At 41.5% G+C, this 16,383-nt stretch overlaps 3 protein-coding genes across 3 annotated transcripts; 1 reads left to right on the top strand and 2 right to left on the bottom strand.

Annotated features, from left to right (window-relative positions):
• The first annotated feature begins 2,880 nt into the window (after positions 1–2,880).
• On the top strand, positions 2,881–5,071 carry nfkbiaa (nuclear factor of kappa light polypeptide gene enhancer in B-cells inhibitor, alpha a). Its single transcript, XM_061754386.1, has 6 exons — positions 2,881–3,175; positions 3,650–3,755; positions 3,838–4,045; positions 4,132–4,220; positions 4,312–4,572; positions 4,660–5,071. The coding sequence occupies exons 1-6, from the start codon at positions 2,946–2,948 to the stop codon at positions 4,687–4,689; spliced, it is 924 nt and encodes a 307-aa protein (XP_061610370.1). The 5' UTR covers positions 2,881–2,945; the 3' UTR covers positions 4,690–5,071.
• A 1,454-nt stretch (positions 5,072–6,525) lies between these two features.
• Positions 6,526–10,663, bottom strand: LOC133468454 (proteasome subunit alpha type-6). The gene is made up of 7 exons (XM_061754387.1): positions 10,488–10,663; positions 9,600–9,694; positions 9,165–9,246; positions 8,837–8,992; positions 7,425–7,603; positions 7,190–7,284; positions 6,526–6,727 (listed from the first exon to the last, which is right to left on the bottom strand). The coding sequence occupies exons 1-7, from the start codon at positions 10,561–10,563 to the stop codon at positions 6,670–6,672; spliced, it is 741 nt and encodes a 246-aa protein (XP_061610371.1). The 5' UTR covers positions 10,564–10,663; the 3' UTR covers positions 6,526–6,669.
• Positions 10,664–11,818: 1,155 nt separating this feature from the next.
• LOC133468641 (uncharacterized) lies at positions 11,819–14,370 on the bottom strand. The gene is made up of 2 exons (XM_061754792.1): positions 13,897–14,370; positions 11,819–12,348 (listed from the first exon to the last, which is right to left on the bottom strand). The coding sequence occupies exons 1-2, from the start codon at positions 14,298–14,300 to the stop codon at positions 12,144–12,146; spliced, it is 609 nt and encodes a 202-aa protein (XP_061610776.1). The 5' UTR covers positions 14,301–14,370; the 3' UTR covers positions 11,819–12,143.
• Between the last annotated feature and the right edge of the window lie 2,013 nt (positions 14,371–16,383).

The raw sequence follows: 16,383 nt of genomic DNA, 5'->3' as shown, positions 1-16,383 counted from the left end.
GAGCCTATCCCAGCAATCTTCGGGGGAGAGGCGGGTTACACCCTGAACTGGTCGCCAGCCAATCCCAGGGCACATATAAACAAACAACCATTCGCACACACATTCACACCTAAGGCCAATTTAGAGTCCTCAATGAACCTACCATGCATGTTTTTGGGATGTGGGAGGAAACCGGAGTGCCCGGAGAAAACCCCCGCAGGCACGGGGAGAACATGCAAACTCCACACAGGCGGGGCCGGGATTTGAACCCCATTCCTCAGAACTGTGAGGCAGATGTGCTAACCAGTTGTACACCGTGCCGCCAGATGCAAATTAGTGGAGCCAATAATACAGGACGACATTACTATATTTGGAAGAAACTTTCTCCAGTAAATGCATTAATGATAGGCTTTACTGAACTCATAATCTCTGACGCTGAATTAAAATAGCATCAATAACAGTAACGCATCAGTAACAGTAACAGAACAGACTAGCCTGGAAACAGGTCAAGCATTCGTAAAGGTGAACAATAACTGTGAGAGTGGAGAAGAGAGAGAGAGACCACGAACAGTGCAGTACTGCAGGGTTTGGCTGGTGTCCTCGATCATTGATCATAAGTGCATGTAAAAACAAACAAACAAAAAATGAGCACCATGTAGGGAAAAAAAACAATACAGCACACTGCAGATTTCAAGAGATAAGAATAACTTGACATCCTTGGTTGAACCCTGCAGGGACTGTTCTGGTTGGAGTGAAGAGAAAGCTTTTGCTGTCTGAAGTCAAATAGCCATGTCTTCTCACTCAAAAATGAGTACTTTGAGAAGTTTGACTAAATATGAAGTGTTACCACCAAAATGGCCCCCAGTCATCAGCAAGATGTCCAGTGTCTGGACATTTGAAAGGATGATGGCGCCTTTCATCACTTAAGAGAAAATTCGGTTTCATGCTGTTAAATTACAGTAACATACTGTTGTAAATTCCACATAGATTTACAGCAATACGTTACAGTGTAGTTAACACGATTGTGCCACACCAACTTTTTAAACTATAACAGCGAACTCAAACATGAGAAAATATGCAAAAGATTAGCGTGACTTTTTCAGCAAAAGTTTCATGACGTCAACATTAGGGAATTTCTTGAGTGAATAGATTGTGATGCCCAGACAAGTGGAGATTTGCTGACGCACAGAGCGTAATATATTTCACTTGACACTCAATTGGCAGCGTCGGTGTCCATAGCAACCAGGTGTAAACACATAGCAAAAGTACTTGCTTGCATTGTCTTTGCAACAACTCTTAATTTCCAAAGTTGTAATTTAGTGGAAGTTCCGGTATTTCGTGTATAGTGTCAGACAGCAGTTGTGGAATTACCATTTTATCGGGGTTAAAATCAGGAACTCAATGTAGGGCTGTGAATAGAACAGGGACATCATGTACTCATTTTTTTTTTTTTTTTTTTTTTTTGTTATAACACTTGGCACGGATTAAAGATTGCTTGGAATTAAATGCCAAAGGAGGAGATTGCGTGCATGTTTATACGAGTGGCATTTCCCTAATGTGACTCACACTAAGACAAAAAGACACAACACCCTAGTGGGTGTGTTTGTACGGTGTGTTTTGTTGTGTAGAAATCCCTCTGTGTACTGTAGGTGTGTATGCTTGGATACGGCTTCTATGTTATCATAAGTAAATCCCTGGGAATTACAATGCAGCACAGACAGGTACAGCAATTTGAGCACGTATTACGCTTCGACATTGTGCAACATGCTGTCTCTATCATACTTCCATTTTTTGATTTTTGTGAAAAGTAATACAAAAAAAAAAAAAAAATCCCATTACAAGTTGTGCAAAATGTGTGAAATACTCAAAATTCTAATTAAAAAAACTGCAGTGTTAAACATTTACAAAGACAGGCAAGTCCCAAACATCCTCTTGTGGCACATGAAGCGATGTGTTGGTTTCACAAGAGTTGCACTGTACAAACTCAAGGATTTCCCCCCTCCTCTGCATCCAATGTGCAGACACGGGGGAGTTTTCAAATGCTATTTTGTTAATGGCTTAATACTGCACTGGAAATTAAGAGGCAGATGTTAAATACAAAGTTAATTTAGCAATCCATGCCTAAACAAATTGAATAATTCATTGTTAAGTACACTAGCACAAGCTAGCCAGTAGGCTACAAGAGCTTCTTCTGCACACCTCATATAGTACCAAAATATTAGAAACATCTCTCTATATTACACCAATAGAAACTGCAACCACAATATTGAACATGTTCACTTACATTCAATCGTGTGTATGCTTTATTGGAGAAATAAACAGCATATATTCCAACAAAATATCTCGCAAAATAAAACACATTTCTACCATTTGGTGTGCTGATTTTCCTGTTACAGTATGGGCAAAATATAAGCTTGTTTTTCATATTTCATTCCTAATAATTGGAATAAAGTAAAATTAAACCAGTTATTATTACAATTGATATTATAGCACACAGGCTATGGCTGATTATATGAATTGGCCATACACACTTTGGCCCACTTTATTAGAAATATTTAAACATATGCATAGAGTTTACATCATGAGTAAAATAATTGCAAATATTAGTCCAAGTCGCTCAATGGAAAGATTTTATTCTTTTTTTTTTGGAAGAGACTAACAGAGGTTGTCCCCATCTCATTCATGGCCACCATTCACAATCGAACATAGGTAGGTGTAGGTGTCTAATAGGAAACTACAAGTTTTCATTTTGACTTTAGGGTTGGAGGATGAGGAGGGGGGGATTTTTTTCTCACAAAAGCCCAGCCCTGCCTGTGTGATTTCCCTGTTTTAGATAAGTCCATTGGAAATCCCCACAGTGGCTCCTCCCACCCAGGCGCACAAAACCCAGTGCGCCAGCCTCCTCTCAGCCACTCTCGTTCCTGACCTTCGGACTGTACGTGTTTACTTGTCTCGTGACAGCCATCATGGACGTCCACGGAGTATCAAACTGCGATCGCGTGGATTATGACGACCTCGACCACATGGAGCCCAAACACGGGAAAATGTTGCCCTGCCAAGACGACCGCTTCGATAGCGGCCTGGAATCGCTGAAGGAGGATGAGCTGGTGAACGATTTGGAAGACTTGCGCGTGCGCGAAGATCTCGTTCACGAGTACGAGCCTTGGAGAGGTGTCGTGACCGAGGACGGGGACACGTAAGTGGATTCGTTTTCCATACAATAATGGCGTGGAGCAGTTTTGCAAACGCGAGTCTTGCGCGTAAAAAAAAAAAAATCAATCAATAAATAAATACAAATTGAAATGACACACTCGTGCAAAATAACAATTGTATTAGCAGTTTCAAAAACAATGCAACCACAATATGCATTGAAAACTCGAAGGCTTGCGCGAAATATGATCAGCGTGTTTGCGCGAGTGTGTGCGTGTGGACTTTAGGCTGAGTCTGGGCGGCGCTTAAGCTGAGCTCTGTGGGCGCAGGAAAGTCCCTGGCTCACTGCCAGTAACTGATAAAGCATCAGATGTGTCAAGCCACAACTGGTGGAAACAGCCCGACAAAACTCCACTCTTGCGAAACGTTCCTGTTGCACAGGCGTTGTTCCTTAGAACTTCACTGGAGCTACTTCCTCTGAGCGTTTATTTGACCGAGCTCTCCGTTTTCCCCCTGACAGGCTTCTCCACTTGGCCGTCATTCACGAAGCCTCCGATCAAGCCCAACAGATGATCAAACTGTCCCACAATCACCCATTCCTGAATGCACAGAACCACCAAAGACAGGTACGAAGCCACAATTCTCTTCAATCACACAAGAGGCTGACGTTGAAGTCGGAGTCGTAACACACAATAAATGTTCCCGCAGACGGCACTGCACCTAGCCGTGATCACCGAGCAGCCCCAGTTGGCGGAACGGCTCCTGAAGGCGGGCTGCGACCCGCGGCTGACCGACGACTGCGGCAACACGCCGTTGCACATAGCCTGCAAGAGAGGCTCCCTCGCCTGCTTCGGCGTCATCACTCAGACAAGCCAGCGCTACCTCACCTCCATCATCTCCTTCCCCACCTACAGCGGTAAGCTCAGAAGTCTACCGAGAAAACGGTGCAAGGCCTGGTTTTGGGTGAGACTCAGTTAACTGATCTGTGTTCTTGCCTTCCAGGACATAACTGTCTTCACCTAGCGTCGATTCACGGCTACATTTCGTTAGTGGAGAATCTAGTTGGGCTGGGCGCAGACATCAATGCACAGGTGGGTGTCATCGACTGGAAGTCGAGTTTGCAGCGGCGAATCCAGTTTGGAGCCACTTAGCGACGTAACCGTTCGTTTTGTTTTGTTATAGGAACAATGCAGCGGTAGGACGGCACTCCATCTGGCCGTGGATGTCCAAAACCCAGCACTGGTCCGTCGCCTCCTTGACCTCGGCGCCGACGTTAATTGCCTCAACTATGGCGGTTTCACGCCGTACCACCTCACCTATGGAAGGCAAAATGACGATATACGCCGCCAGTTATACGAGAAGACGGCGCAGGAGCTGAGGGCCTTGCCCGACAGCGAATCCGACGAGAGCGATATGGAGGATCGGGATTTTAGTGAAGATGAGGTCAGTTTCCAAAAAGGAGTGCTGCTCGACACGGCACGCATTGTAGTGTTTGTCAAGATTGTAAATATGTTTACTCTTCTTTTGCAGTTGTATGATGACATCAAGTTTGGAAAGTAAAGTCCAACGAGATCCTGCCACTGGTGGTGTCAAAAGAGCTGCTACCGGGTCCCCGAACCACGGCCCAATGAAAGGACAAACACCTGCCCAGGACGTCCACAAAGGGCTGGCCCGGGGATCACAAGAAGGAAGACGTCGTCTGCTCTGGTCTCGTAGATCCAGAAAACAGAACTCCGTGCCCAGAACACACAGCGGGACCGGCATAAATGTGCATGTGTTCTCTCTGCAATACTGTATAAGGATACCGTGATGTGAATATACCAGACTGGTCATTTGTAGTAAATTGTAAATACAGAGATATTATTTTTGTACCTGTAAATATGTTGTGAAATGAAACACTATCAATTAAATAAAATAACAAAAGAAGCTTATGAAGAATGAATTACAGGTCTCTTCTGTCTGAGGCATTTTTACTGGAACACAACCACAGTTAGTCACTACACATAAACTGACAGGGTTCAGAATTATAAGCCACACTTTCAAAGATATGGGCCAAAATGATCCCATTCAACCCTATGGAACAGTCTGGGATTTCCTTGTATGAGGCTTGGTCACAGTGTGTGAGTCATATTGTAAAAAGTCCCATGGCGCCACGCATAGAACATGCTGTGCTGAATATTCCAACCTACCATTGAATGGATCGCGCAACACAAGCAACTTAAGACACACTTTCGAAGGAGGAAATGTCATTTTTACAAAAATGATAAACTTGTTAATTAGTCACAGTAAGCAGGAAGCATTTGCGGAAAGTACAGTTGATCCAAATCCCGTCATCTGATATGCATTCCCCCCCCCCCCCCCCCGCAGAATGACCTCGATTAACCGGTGAACTATGAACCCTGCCTTTAATTGGCACCTTTTGCAAGATCCCAAGACGATTAGGTTTAATAGCAGTGTGCACATTGCCTACAATTGTCCCTAGGGGTGCAAACATTAGTACTGTATGGTCATATAAACATGCGTGGGACTTCAGGGGGTTTTCCAGAGACTCATCTGCTTCCTTTTAAAATCACATCTAATTCCACATGACAGGGGAGCTCCGAAGATGATTCCTTGATTTCGGAAAACATGACATCTGAGAGGGGATTTATACAATTTTGATTTGTGATTCAGAGATAGGTGGGGCAGATGACATTATTTGACGACTGGAGGAACCTGGCATGACTAACTGTGATATCATTTCTGATCAAGGGTGCATAACGAAAGCCTTGGTGCAAAGCTATCATTTCCCCAAAATACACTATTACCACAGGGTAAGTGCAAGATTCCCTCCAGCAAAGCAAAAAACAAAACAAAAAGTGTGTCAATCTGGTGAACTGGAATTTAAAATACATGGCTATACCTGTTTGGTATCTTATTCAAGTTTTATCAGATACCTTACCTTTACAAAGATAATCCTGCTAATTTCTTATATACTAGATGTTCATTATTGGGGTTGTTCTTAGCACATTTGGTGTAGCAGAGTAAATTAATAGAACCTACTGGAAACAGATCTCACTACAATGCAATCAATGCAGTACAATAATGAACCACTGCTAAAAGTTCTTGGATCGCTAAACAAAATAAGGTCAAAACTGCTCATGTCGTGAAAAGAAACAAAACCTCTGTACACCACTTCAATGAGTCATGTGATACAACAGGAAGCGGCGTTGTAAACCGCTCATGTTCCCAGAGACATGCTACCCTGCCGCTTCTAAATTTGACACATGAAAGCAGTTCTGATGAAAGAGGATGCAGTTATATGAGCGTCACTTTAGAAAACGTACTTTTCAAATCAATTTAGTTCAATGCAAACAACGTGCATGTAATGCCCTGAGGATAAAACTACATCTGACATTATTTTACTCCAAAACGTTTTTATTGTTCAATGTATTGGTGGGGGCAATATACAGCAAACCAAGATAACCCCAGTTTCCATGTGAGAACTGCATATCCCATCATGCTCTAACGTAATTCAAAAAGGGAACACTTTCTTCAGGCTTAGTCCCGCTCTGCAAGGGACATCAGATGAGTATCCACTTCGGCCTCCGTCAGAATCCTAGAAAGAGGAAATACGTTGGTAGCTGTAGCCCCTTTCACAAAGATGTCCCACTTGCCATTTCTTTTACTGTGTCTTTTGCGGAAATGACTCTCTTTGAGTCTAAACATAGATTTTTCACGTGGTGCCATATTTAATTTTTTTTCTTTTCTTTTTTCGTCAGCATACAAAACCCAGACATATATATATCCATATAAGTGTGGATTTTGCCTTGACGAAGTAGCATTCTTCCAGTTTGCTTAAACTGTTGTCACACTTTCAAATGCAATGTAAATTCCAAACATGGCAAAGAAATAAATCACATCATCCTTTCATTATAATGCAATCTTACTGCCTGCTTCAAGCTCCACCCACGCATCGCGGATAACTACTATTTCTTACTAATGGGTACTAATTACTTTTTGAAAATCGCTTTCCTTATGTTTTTTTTTTTTTTTTAGAGAAATACTGAGCCATCTTTACCTGAACTTGTGGTCCTGTGTTGTGACCACACCCACCTCAAGCTCAGAGGGCTTGAAGTCAATGGAGAGGACAGTTGAGAGACAAGAAATCGCCGTCTGGAGCAGTGTGGGGAAAAACAAAACAAAATGAAACTTACAATTATTTACAGGATAACCCAAGCGGTGGTGAGAAGATTAGAAGACGCTAATCCCAAAAAGTCGCTCGATATTTTAAAGGCTGCTTTTGGATCACATACCTCGATAGTTTGTTCGAAGGTCCAGTCCAATTTCTTTTTCACCTTTTTCTCCAGGAAGCTGGTGGCTTCTGTCTGCTTCACTCCAGCAGCGGTGGCTTTGAACCCACAGTAGTAGCCCGCTGGGTCACATTTGTAGACCTGCGGGCCGCATTCCGCATCAATGCCGATCACAATCATACCTGCGGGTTGGAAATGACAAATGCACTGATGCTCTGGCTTTGGAGTAATGTTTTTAGCAGCGATGACCAGGAAGGATCCCAAGGGCTTCTTTAGTGTCTTCTACAATGAACCTGATCAGCAACAGGTCCACTTTTTGTTGTACTGGAGCTGGGCTCTGTGCACCTAAGTATTCTGCTGTAGCAAACCTATCCTTTATTACAATCAATCTAAGGGTAAATATTTAGCTAGTCACACACGTCCATGTTAGCAGGATTTTCACAACAAATTTGATCGGGCGACGGTTACTTGAGCCGTTCTATAGTTATTTCTGCGTTAATATGAGAATTGAATGTGTAACTGATTCACATTGGTGGTTTTTATTTGTGTGCAATTTATTATTGGGTCCTTTCAGTAATGTTGTATTTTTTTGGGTCATATATTTAACTGTATATAATAATACATATGAGATTACACATCTATCCATCCTTTTTCTACACCTGTTGTCATCATTAGAGACTTTGGTGCGCTGGAGCCTATCCCAGTTGACTCTGAGCGAGAGACGGGCGTGCACCCTGGGCTGGTCGCCAGTCTTCAATAAACCTAACAAGCATATTTTTGGAATGTGTGGGGAGGCTGGAATACCCCCAGCAACAACCCACACGAGCACAGAGAGAAAACTCCACACAGAAGGCCGAAGCTGAAATTCGGACTCCAAACTTCAGAACTGTGGAGTATAGACAGCATACAAAAATTCACTTCACCTTTATTTGCCTGCAAAAAGTTTGTAATAACATTTTAACATTGTATCACCACAAGAAAGAGTAACCTAACCTATTAACTAATTATAATAATCGTGACTATTTGAACTAATTACATGATTTGTTTCTGTTAAACCCAGTTCTCCTGGTTTGTTCTTTCAAAAGAATAAAGCCCTGTTTTTTTAACCAAAACTTTTGGATTTGTGTCTTACTTGAGAAAGTCGCAGCATGGGAGCACACCCTTGATGGGATTGACAAAAAAACAACAACATTTGTTTGTTGTTTGCAGATAATGTCCAGCTTTTCTCCTTTGTTTAATTTACTGGCAAGTAGTAATGACATAACATTACTTCATGGTGTAGTGTACATGAACAATTATAATACTTTGTGCTACGTAGTGGTTAAGTGGCCGACACACCCAGCTATTAATAAAGGCACATCTTTTAGACTGGTGGCAACTATTAGATGACTTGTTCGATTCTAACCTATACTTACAGCAGCCCAGCGGTCGCATCTCAGCGTTCTGTGTGTAGACTTGAGAGATGTCTGCAATTCTCTTACACAGCATGTCCACTGGGATCTCATAGCCGTACTTGTACTTCCAGTTAGCTGCTTCATAGCGAGCGCGCTGAACTTGGGACCGGCTGTCAGCTGTTGATGTTGTTCGGTGAGGGGAGAAAATAAGAAATTAGTCTAAAAGCATCACTTTTTTCAAATATTTGATGGCTAGCACACGCTTAATTGATTCATTAATCATTATTAACACTGCCTGATGCATCTGCTAGATGAAATGTGTGTTGTTGATAGTGACTTGTTTGTTTACCTGTCATTCCGGACATTACACAGCCAATGTTATCTGTTATTCTGAAAAGGTGGGTCACTGTGGCGGAATCCAGAAGCTTGTCCTGTTAAAAGGGATAAAAATGTTGTCATAGATGATCAATAGTTCTTGGTTAACAAGCATTTAATAACTCAGAAAAACATGGGGAGAGGCTAAAGAAGTTAAGCCAATTAACCAGAGCACGTTCATGCACAGCTCTGAACACTACAGCACACAGTAGCACCGATGCTAAGTGTACGAGTAGCGCAAGAGAGGCACCTGGGCTTCTCCACAAATACTGACAATGGCCGATATAATAATGCTTCAAGTTGCAAGCCAGTGAGTGCACAATACAGACGATTGTTAAATCACTATTGTAATGTTAAAAGTTACAACTAGAAAGACATAGGACAATACAATACAGCCATATGAGCTTACCGGGACTTTTTTCTGTGTAACAACAACTGCACAGTCCTTTCCACGAACTGCAACTGACGTGAGTCCACCTTGATTTATAGCCTTGAAAGCATATTCTGTAAGTGGGAGAAAGGATGATGGTAATGCATTTCTATCTTGACACTTGTTTTGGATGGGTTACATATGTGTGATTCCATGAGTTATAACAGGCCAGAGGACAAAAATAAAGAGTGGCAAAATGAAACTTTTTTTCATGAATTAAAAAAAAGAATTCCCCCAAAACTTTTCAGTTTTTGCAGGCCGCCTAAATATGGATAGTTTATATAACATACATAATCATAGATTAACACACTAATCACGACAGATACCTTTATTTTAGTAAAGTACTTCTTACTAAATAAGGGACGACACCGCAAGATATTAGTGTAATTACTCAATGCTTTTTTTCCCCCACTACATGCGTCCACAATGGTGATGCTTTCACTTTCAATTTTCTTCAAACTAGGAAAGCATTTGCCATATACCTCAAAAGTGAGATGGTCAATAAAAAGGTCGTTCCTTTTATGATGTTAAGGAAACTACAATGCTTTAGTGCAGCCCTCTTTTATGTCAAAGATACAACAAAAACAATTGAGTCAGTTGTTGCCTGACAGGCTAAATGTTAGCCAGACTAACAACAGCTAGCCACTAAACTGCTGGTTCATGGAGTTTGACTTCCTTAGGAATATAAAAGCTGTCAAAACATTACCTTGTCAACAAAAATGAGTTACATATGGATTCATAAAATACATTTATTTCGCTGTGGTGATGTGCTATCAACCAGCTATAAAGGGTGCATACTGAACCATGACAGAGCATTTAGCTAGCTAGCAAACGAGACGGATTTTGTCGAAAATAATACATACTGACCGACTTGATAAAGCCTTCCTTCAGGAGAGAAGATGGTAATGTGGCGATCGAACCCTGCACTCGAGCCTCGGGACATTTTCCAAGGTACACTTGGGTCGAGGAGTTCGTCTAAAAGAAAATGCAAGTTGCTAATGCGACGCTCCGTTTCAACCCGGAAGCTATGCTGCGCAAGCTAAAACTACATCCTGTGTGAGACGGTCCATCCGTCCCCATGGTAACGCTGAACGCTTTGACGGGAGGCAAATCAATAAAAATTTGAATACAATTCCACACAAGTGGGAAAAGTACGCACACACTTAAGGAGAAATATAATACTGGTAAAAGTAGAATTACTGATTCAAATTCTTAAAGGTAAGCTAAAGAAGACTCTAAACATAGATTTTTACTGGCAGAATTTGGTAACTTGGCAGAACGAAAAAAAAACTGCACACAAAATAATCCCGCACCTTTTTTTTTTTTTTAAGAAAAAAATAATTGGTATAGTGCTCATAATGAGAAGGGGGGAAAAAACTAATCACTAGATTCTATCAAAACAATATTGTTTTCATAGCTTTGCCAACATTGTAAACTGACTAACAATATAATAATGCAATAGAATTTTTGAACACCAGAAGCTGCTGTCTCTGTAATTTCTGTCCTATAATACCCCAAGATCTCAATCAACCAACCGTTCTCTCTATTTACATGTCTGTTTTTTCCTTGTGTTCTCATCCATGGAGGTTGAAATATGTAACAAGTAGAATGTACAGATGTGTTTTCAAATGTCGGAAGTAAAAGTAAAAACTAATCAGAAAAATAAACAAAGTAAAATACAGACAGTCTATAATATCTACTTAAAGTAAAGTATTTGCAAATCCCTCCACTGCAAATCCTTTATACTGCATAGATTTGATCGTTGATGCCTAATGGCTAAATTCAGACAAAACAACCTAAATGTACAGTCCAGTGTGTCTGGTAAGTATTCACACCGCTTCACTTTTCCCACATTTTGTTATGTTTACAGCGTTAGCTGTAAGCCCAGACTTGAATTTGATTGAACATCTTTGGAGAGATCTAAAAATGCCTGTGCACCGCTCCTCGATCCAACTGGACGGAGCTTGAGAGGTGCTGCAAAGTGGAATAGGTGAAACTGTCCAGAGATAGGCATGCCCAGCTTGCGGCGTCATATTCTAAATCGGGAGGTCAAAGTTCAAGCGTAACTTGTGATTAATCACACACAAAAAAAAAAAAAAAAAAAAAAAAAAAAAAAAATCACATTAATCATGTATTAACTCCGATTAATGAGACAATTTATTTTGAACATTTACGCTCCTTTACCTTAACCGTGGATGGATATCTGAATTGCGGCGCAGGTTGTTATGTCAGTGATCGGGTCAACGCATCACCAGTGCAAAAATGAGTAAGGGAACTGATGGGTGTGCTTGGCGGCAAATTTTGCTTCAAAAGTCCCCCCCAATGGGTCTTTTAAAAAAACAAGGTAATTTGCATATAATGCAGTGCTTAAGTCTCTTTTCATAGAAGCACAACAAGTTTAAAATATCATAACAAAGCAAAATGTGGTACATTTTTCATCTATGATTAATAGAGATTAATCAATATTCGAAAGTGGTGCAAAATTTCCCTCCCATTCTAGGAGCAAGTTTTACTTCTGTCACGTTAAGGTTTTAACTGGACCCAGAAGCAAGCGGAGGCTGACAGGGTTGTGGTGAAATGTTTATTGAAGAGGATATCAAGTTGGATCCCTGGGGTGTATTGGCAGGTAGTCGGGACAGGGAACGTGCGGCAGGCGGTGGCGTGAGCAGGTGGATGGCTTGGGGCCATGGTGGAGGAGGTCAGCACAGCTGGAAACAGAGAAGGAGCACTGTGGACAAGGAAGAACACGGACGTCAGAGGTACAGTGGGCACGGAAAGTTTTCAGACCCCCTTAAAATTTTCACTTTGTTATATTGCAGCCATTTGATAAATCATTTAAGTTATTTTTTTTCCTCATTAATGTACACACAGGACCCCATATTGACAGAAAAAAAACGTAATTGTTGAAATTTTTGCTGATTTATTAGAAAAGAAAAACTGAAATATCACACAGTCATAAGTATTCAGACCCTTTGCTGTGACACTCATATTTAACTCGGGTGCTGTCCATTTCTTCAGATCATCCTTAAAATGGTCCTACACCTTCATTGGAGTCCAGCTGTTTGATTATACTGATTGGACTTGATTAGGAAAGCCACACACCTGTCTTTATAAGACCTTACAGCTCACAGTGCATGTCAGAGCAAATGAGAATCATGAGGTCAAAGGAACTGCCTGAAGAGCTCAGACACAGAATTGTGGCAAGGCACAGATGTGGCAAAGTTTACCAAAAAAAATCTGTTGCACTTAAGGTTCCAAAGAGCACAGTGGGCTCCATAATCCTGAAATGCAAGACGTCTGGGACGATCAGAACCCTTTCAAGAGCTGGCCGTCCCGCCAAACTGAGCAATTGGGGGAGAAGAGCCTTCGTGAGAGAGGTAAAGAAGAACCCAAAGATCACTGTGGCTGAGCTCCAAAGATGCAGTCGGGAGATGGGGGAAAGTTCTAGAAAGTCAACCATCAATGCAGCCCTCCACCAGTCAGGGCTTCATGGCAGTCACCCAACAGAAGCCTCTCCTCAGTGCAAGACACATGAAAGCCTGCATGGAGTTTGCTAAAAAACACCTTGAAGTACTCCAAGATGGTGAGAAATAAGATTCTCTGGCCTGATGAGACCAAGATAGAAACTGTTGGCCTTAATTCTAAGTGGCATGTGTGGAGAAAACCAGAAACTGCTCATCACCTGTCCAAAACAGTCCCAACAGTGAAGCATGGTGGTGGCAGCATCATGCTGTGGGGGTGTTTTTCAGCTGCAGGGACAGGGAGACCGGTTGCAATCGAAGAAAAGATGAATACGGCCAAGTACAGGTACATCCTGGACAAAAACCTTCTCCAGTGTGCTCAGAACCTCAGACTAGGCCGAAGTTTCACCTTCAAAAAAGACAATGACCCAAAGCACACAGCTAAAATACAGAAGGGAGGGAGTTGTGGGCGAACTCAATCCACGGGAGGAATGAGCTCCAGGAGGAGGGGTTGCGTGCGGCCGATTCAAGGGACTGATTTGTCCGCTCTGCCTGACCGTTGGTCTGTGGATTGTATCCTAAAGACAAGCTGGCTGCTGCGCCCACCGCTTTACAGAATTCCTTCCAGACAAGGGAGGAGAACTGAGGACCTCGGTCAGAGACGATATCGATGGGGATTCCATGGAGTTTAAAGACATGTTGGACAAGGAGGTTAGCAGTTTCAGAGGCAGAGGGTAGCTTGGGGAGGGGAATGTAATGGACGTACTTAAAAAAAAAAAATAATCAATCGACAACAGTGAAAATGATAGTGTTACCTTCTGAAGGGGGTAGGCCGGTAACGAAGTCCAAGGCGATGTGGGACTAAGGGCGGCTCGGGATGGGTAAGGGGCTCAGCAGACCAGCTGGGGGCAGGTGTGAAGTCTTCCCTCGGACATAGACGGCGCAGGCTTGGACGAATTGACCAGGGTGGGCCACCGGAAATGTTGCTGGTTGAAATGGATGGTACGGATGATGGCGGGATGACAGGTGAGCTTGGAGTTGTGGGCTCATTGAACGTTAATACTCTGGAATTGGAGTCTTGGATCTGGCAGGCCTTTATGCAGGCTGATTGATGACAGGTGGTGCTGATTACTGGGAATAGAGAGAGGGAGGGCGAGAGAGAGGGCGGGAGGGGTGCAAAGCACCACCCAAGCTCCAACAAAAGAACTGCAGGGCACATTTCATGACAACTTCCTCTTTATTGGTTTCCGAGCCCTTTTCATAACCATGCAAACAGTTGCATTTATGCAGCTTACTAAGGTTAACTTAAAAACTACTTACGCGAGCGTGTATACTGCATAGCATGAATACAATCCTATCTACAGTATATCATGAAACACATGGGAAGGTAGTAAAAAGCATTTCTGAATTGTTTATTCATGTAGTGTCATAGGGTGTAGGGGAAGTGAGATACAGCAATCACAGACCAATGTAATACGGTATTTTAAAATTGGAGTCCACTGTTTCTAGTTCAGTAGCAGTCCTACACAACCATTAATTTCACCGTTCAACAACAAAATTATTATCTAAGATTTTTTTTTAGCTGAATGATGTGCTGAATCCAAACATCGCATTGGTTTTGCTAAATCAGGTCAACTTTTTGAACTATGGCCAAATGTTTTTGTTTATTATTTATGTACAGATATTTTTGCTTCAGAGGTTCAAATAAACAGAGGTTCCTGCCAAGAATTTTGAACAATGGTGATGTAACATTCAATTTACAGGTACTTACTTTGATTAATGTCTATTATTCAACTTACACTAAGCATTGTTTGTAACATTTGATTAATAAAATGTTAACAACTTGGCATATAAACCTGACCGGAACAACTGAAACGGATGTCATTTTCGGATTCAGCGATACAAAATTGTCCTCAATCAGTTGAAAAAATAGACAGCTTACAAAAATAAAAAACATTTTGTAGCCCAGGGTTATTTTTTTTTATTATCGTCCCCAATCAAAACTGCAGAAGACTTTTTGTCATGTGTTTTACCACTCCTAATTGATAGTCATTTATGGTTGAACGAAAGTTGGGAAGAAATGACAGCGGGGTTGAGAATCATTTAATTGGACATATCTATCGTATTCAGATTTTCAAGAATGCATTTTAATCATACTGATGAATGGAATTTTATGACCTAAACGGTGAACCCCCCTCCACCCATGCTTACTACCCCTTTGTTGACTCTTTACTTTCCACACATACTATTTCAGTGTCTCTCCTACCAGCTTCTGACCTTACTCCACGAAAGCGTCTGTCATTCATATTTATACAGTGTTTCCAGCCTGTGTGTGAAAGACCCCCCACCCCCGGGTCTGGCTTGAACATGTGTGGGACGGAGTTCTGGGGTTACAGGTGCTATCCAAGCACAAAACCTTAAATGTCAAAACAGTTTTTGTTCCACTTACTGTATATTTATACAATAAGAGCATTCATTGAAATATTAAAAAGCCTCAAATGAGTGTAGCTGTAACCTTAAACATATGTTTTGGTTTGTTTTAGGATGATCATATATTCAGCTATGTGGAGCCATGCAAACTCTAGTAAAAAGAAGATAAAGAGAAATTGCCCACATGCTGGTAACAATGTCGTGCTTGCTTCCTTTAACTTTGACACAAATACAAGGAACGTGCATTTTTTTAAAATGAGCTCGTGGTCTGTCATGTTGCAAGCACACATATGGCTGCAATGTCACTTTATGGTGTGTTGCAATGAGTAGTGCACCCTTTGTTCGCCTCGATAAAAGAACTGTGGGCTTAGCAAAGAAAGGATACATTTGATTTCAGTTTTTGCAATCTTTTGTTCAAATATTACAAAGTAGAAATGTCTTGCATTTACAGTATGTATGCACGCATCAAACTAGAAAACAGGGCAAAGTTAACTATTGCAAAAAACAAAACAAAACAGAAAAGAACAAATGAAGGTAAAACGGATTGACAAAAAAAATTGCACAACAGTTTTAAGTCATAGGAACCTGCCTCTCTAAATGGAATGGAACCCTAATTAATATAATTTAGAATTCCTATTTGTGTCCAACCACAATGTATGCATTCCTTTTTAAATGAAACCACCCATAATATTTTGGGTTTGAAAAAAGAAAATGTTAGAAAACCTGACGAATGCGATTGTGTTTCTCTGGAGGTATGCTGCGTTATCAGTACTGTGCAATGAGTTAGTTTGCACCTCAGTTTTAGAATACTTGGTCATGGGGCACCAGATGTTTTCTTTTTATGGCCGTAACATACAAATATTTACCTTAAT

This window comes from Phyllopteryx taeniolatus, chromosome 18, assembly GCF_024500385.1.
Source record: "Phyllopteryx taeniolatus isolate TA_2022b chromosome 18, UOR_Ptae_1.2, whole genome shotgun sequence".
Classification (NCBI taxonomy): Eukaryota; Metazoa; Chordata; class Actinopteri; order Syngnathiformes; family Syngnathidae; genus Phyllopteryx; species Phyllopteryx taeniolatus.
Note: the sequence above shows the minus strand (reverse complement) of the source record. Positions and strands in the feature narration are given on the sequence as shown.

Excerpts from the sequence above, each read along its gene's own strand:
- nfkbiaa (XM_061754386.1), top strand. The coding sequence starts at position 2,946 with ATGGACGTCCACGGAGTATCAAACTGCGATCGCGTGGATTATGACGAC. Across the intron at positions 4,046-4,131 it reads CTCCTTCCCCACCTACAGCG|GACATAACTGTCTTCACCTA; the intron begins GTAAGCTCAGAA and ends CTTGCCTTCCAG. Across the intron at positions 4,221-4,311 it reads GCGCAGACATCAATGCACAG|GAACAATGCAGCGGTAGGAC; the intron begins GTGGGTGTCATC and ends GTTTTGTTATAG.
- LOC133468454 (XM_061754387.1), bottom strand. The coding sequence starts at position 10,563 with ATGTCCCGAGGCTCGAGTGCAGGGTTCGATCGCCACATTACCATCTTC. Across the intron at positions 9,695-10,487 it reads AGGAAGGCTTTATCAAGTCG|AATATGCTTTCAAGGCTATA; the intron begins GTCAGTATGTAT and ends TCCCACTTACAG. Across the intron at positions 7,604-8,836 it reads GATGCGACCGCTGGGCTGCT|GTATGATTGTGATCGGCATT; the intron begins GTAAGTATAGGT and ends TCCAACCCGCAG.
- LOC133468641 (XM_061754792.1), bottom strand. The coding sequence starts at position 14,300 with ATGTGCCCTGCAGTTCTTTTGTTGGAGCTTGGGTGGTGCTTTGCACCC. Across the intron at positions 12,349-13,896 it reads CGGCCTACCCCCTTCAGAAG|TGCTCCTTCTCTGTTTCCAG; the intron begins GTAACACTATCA and ends CCTTGTCCACAG.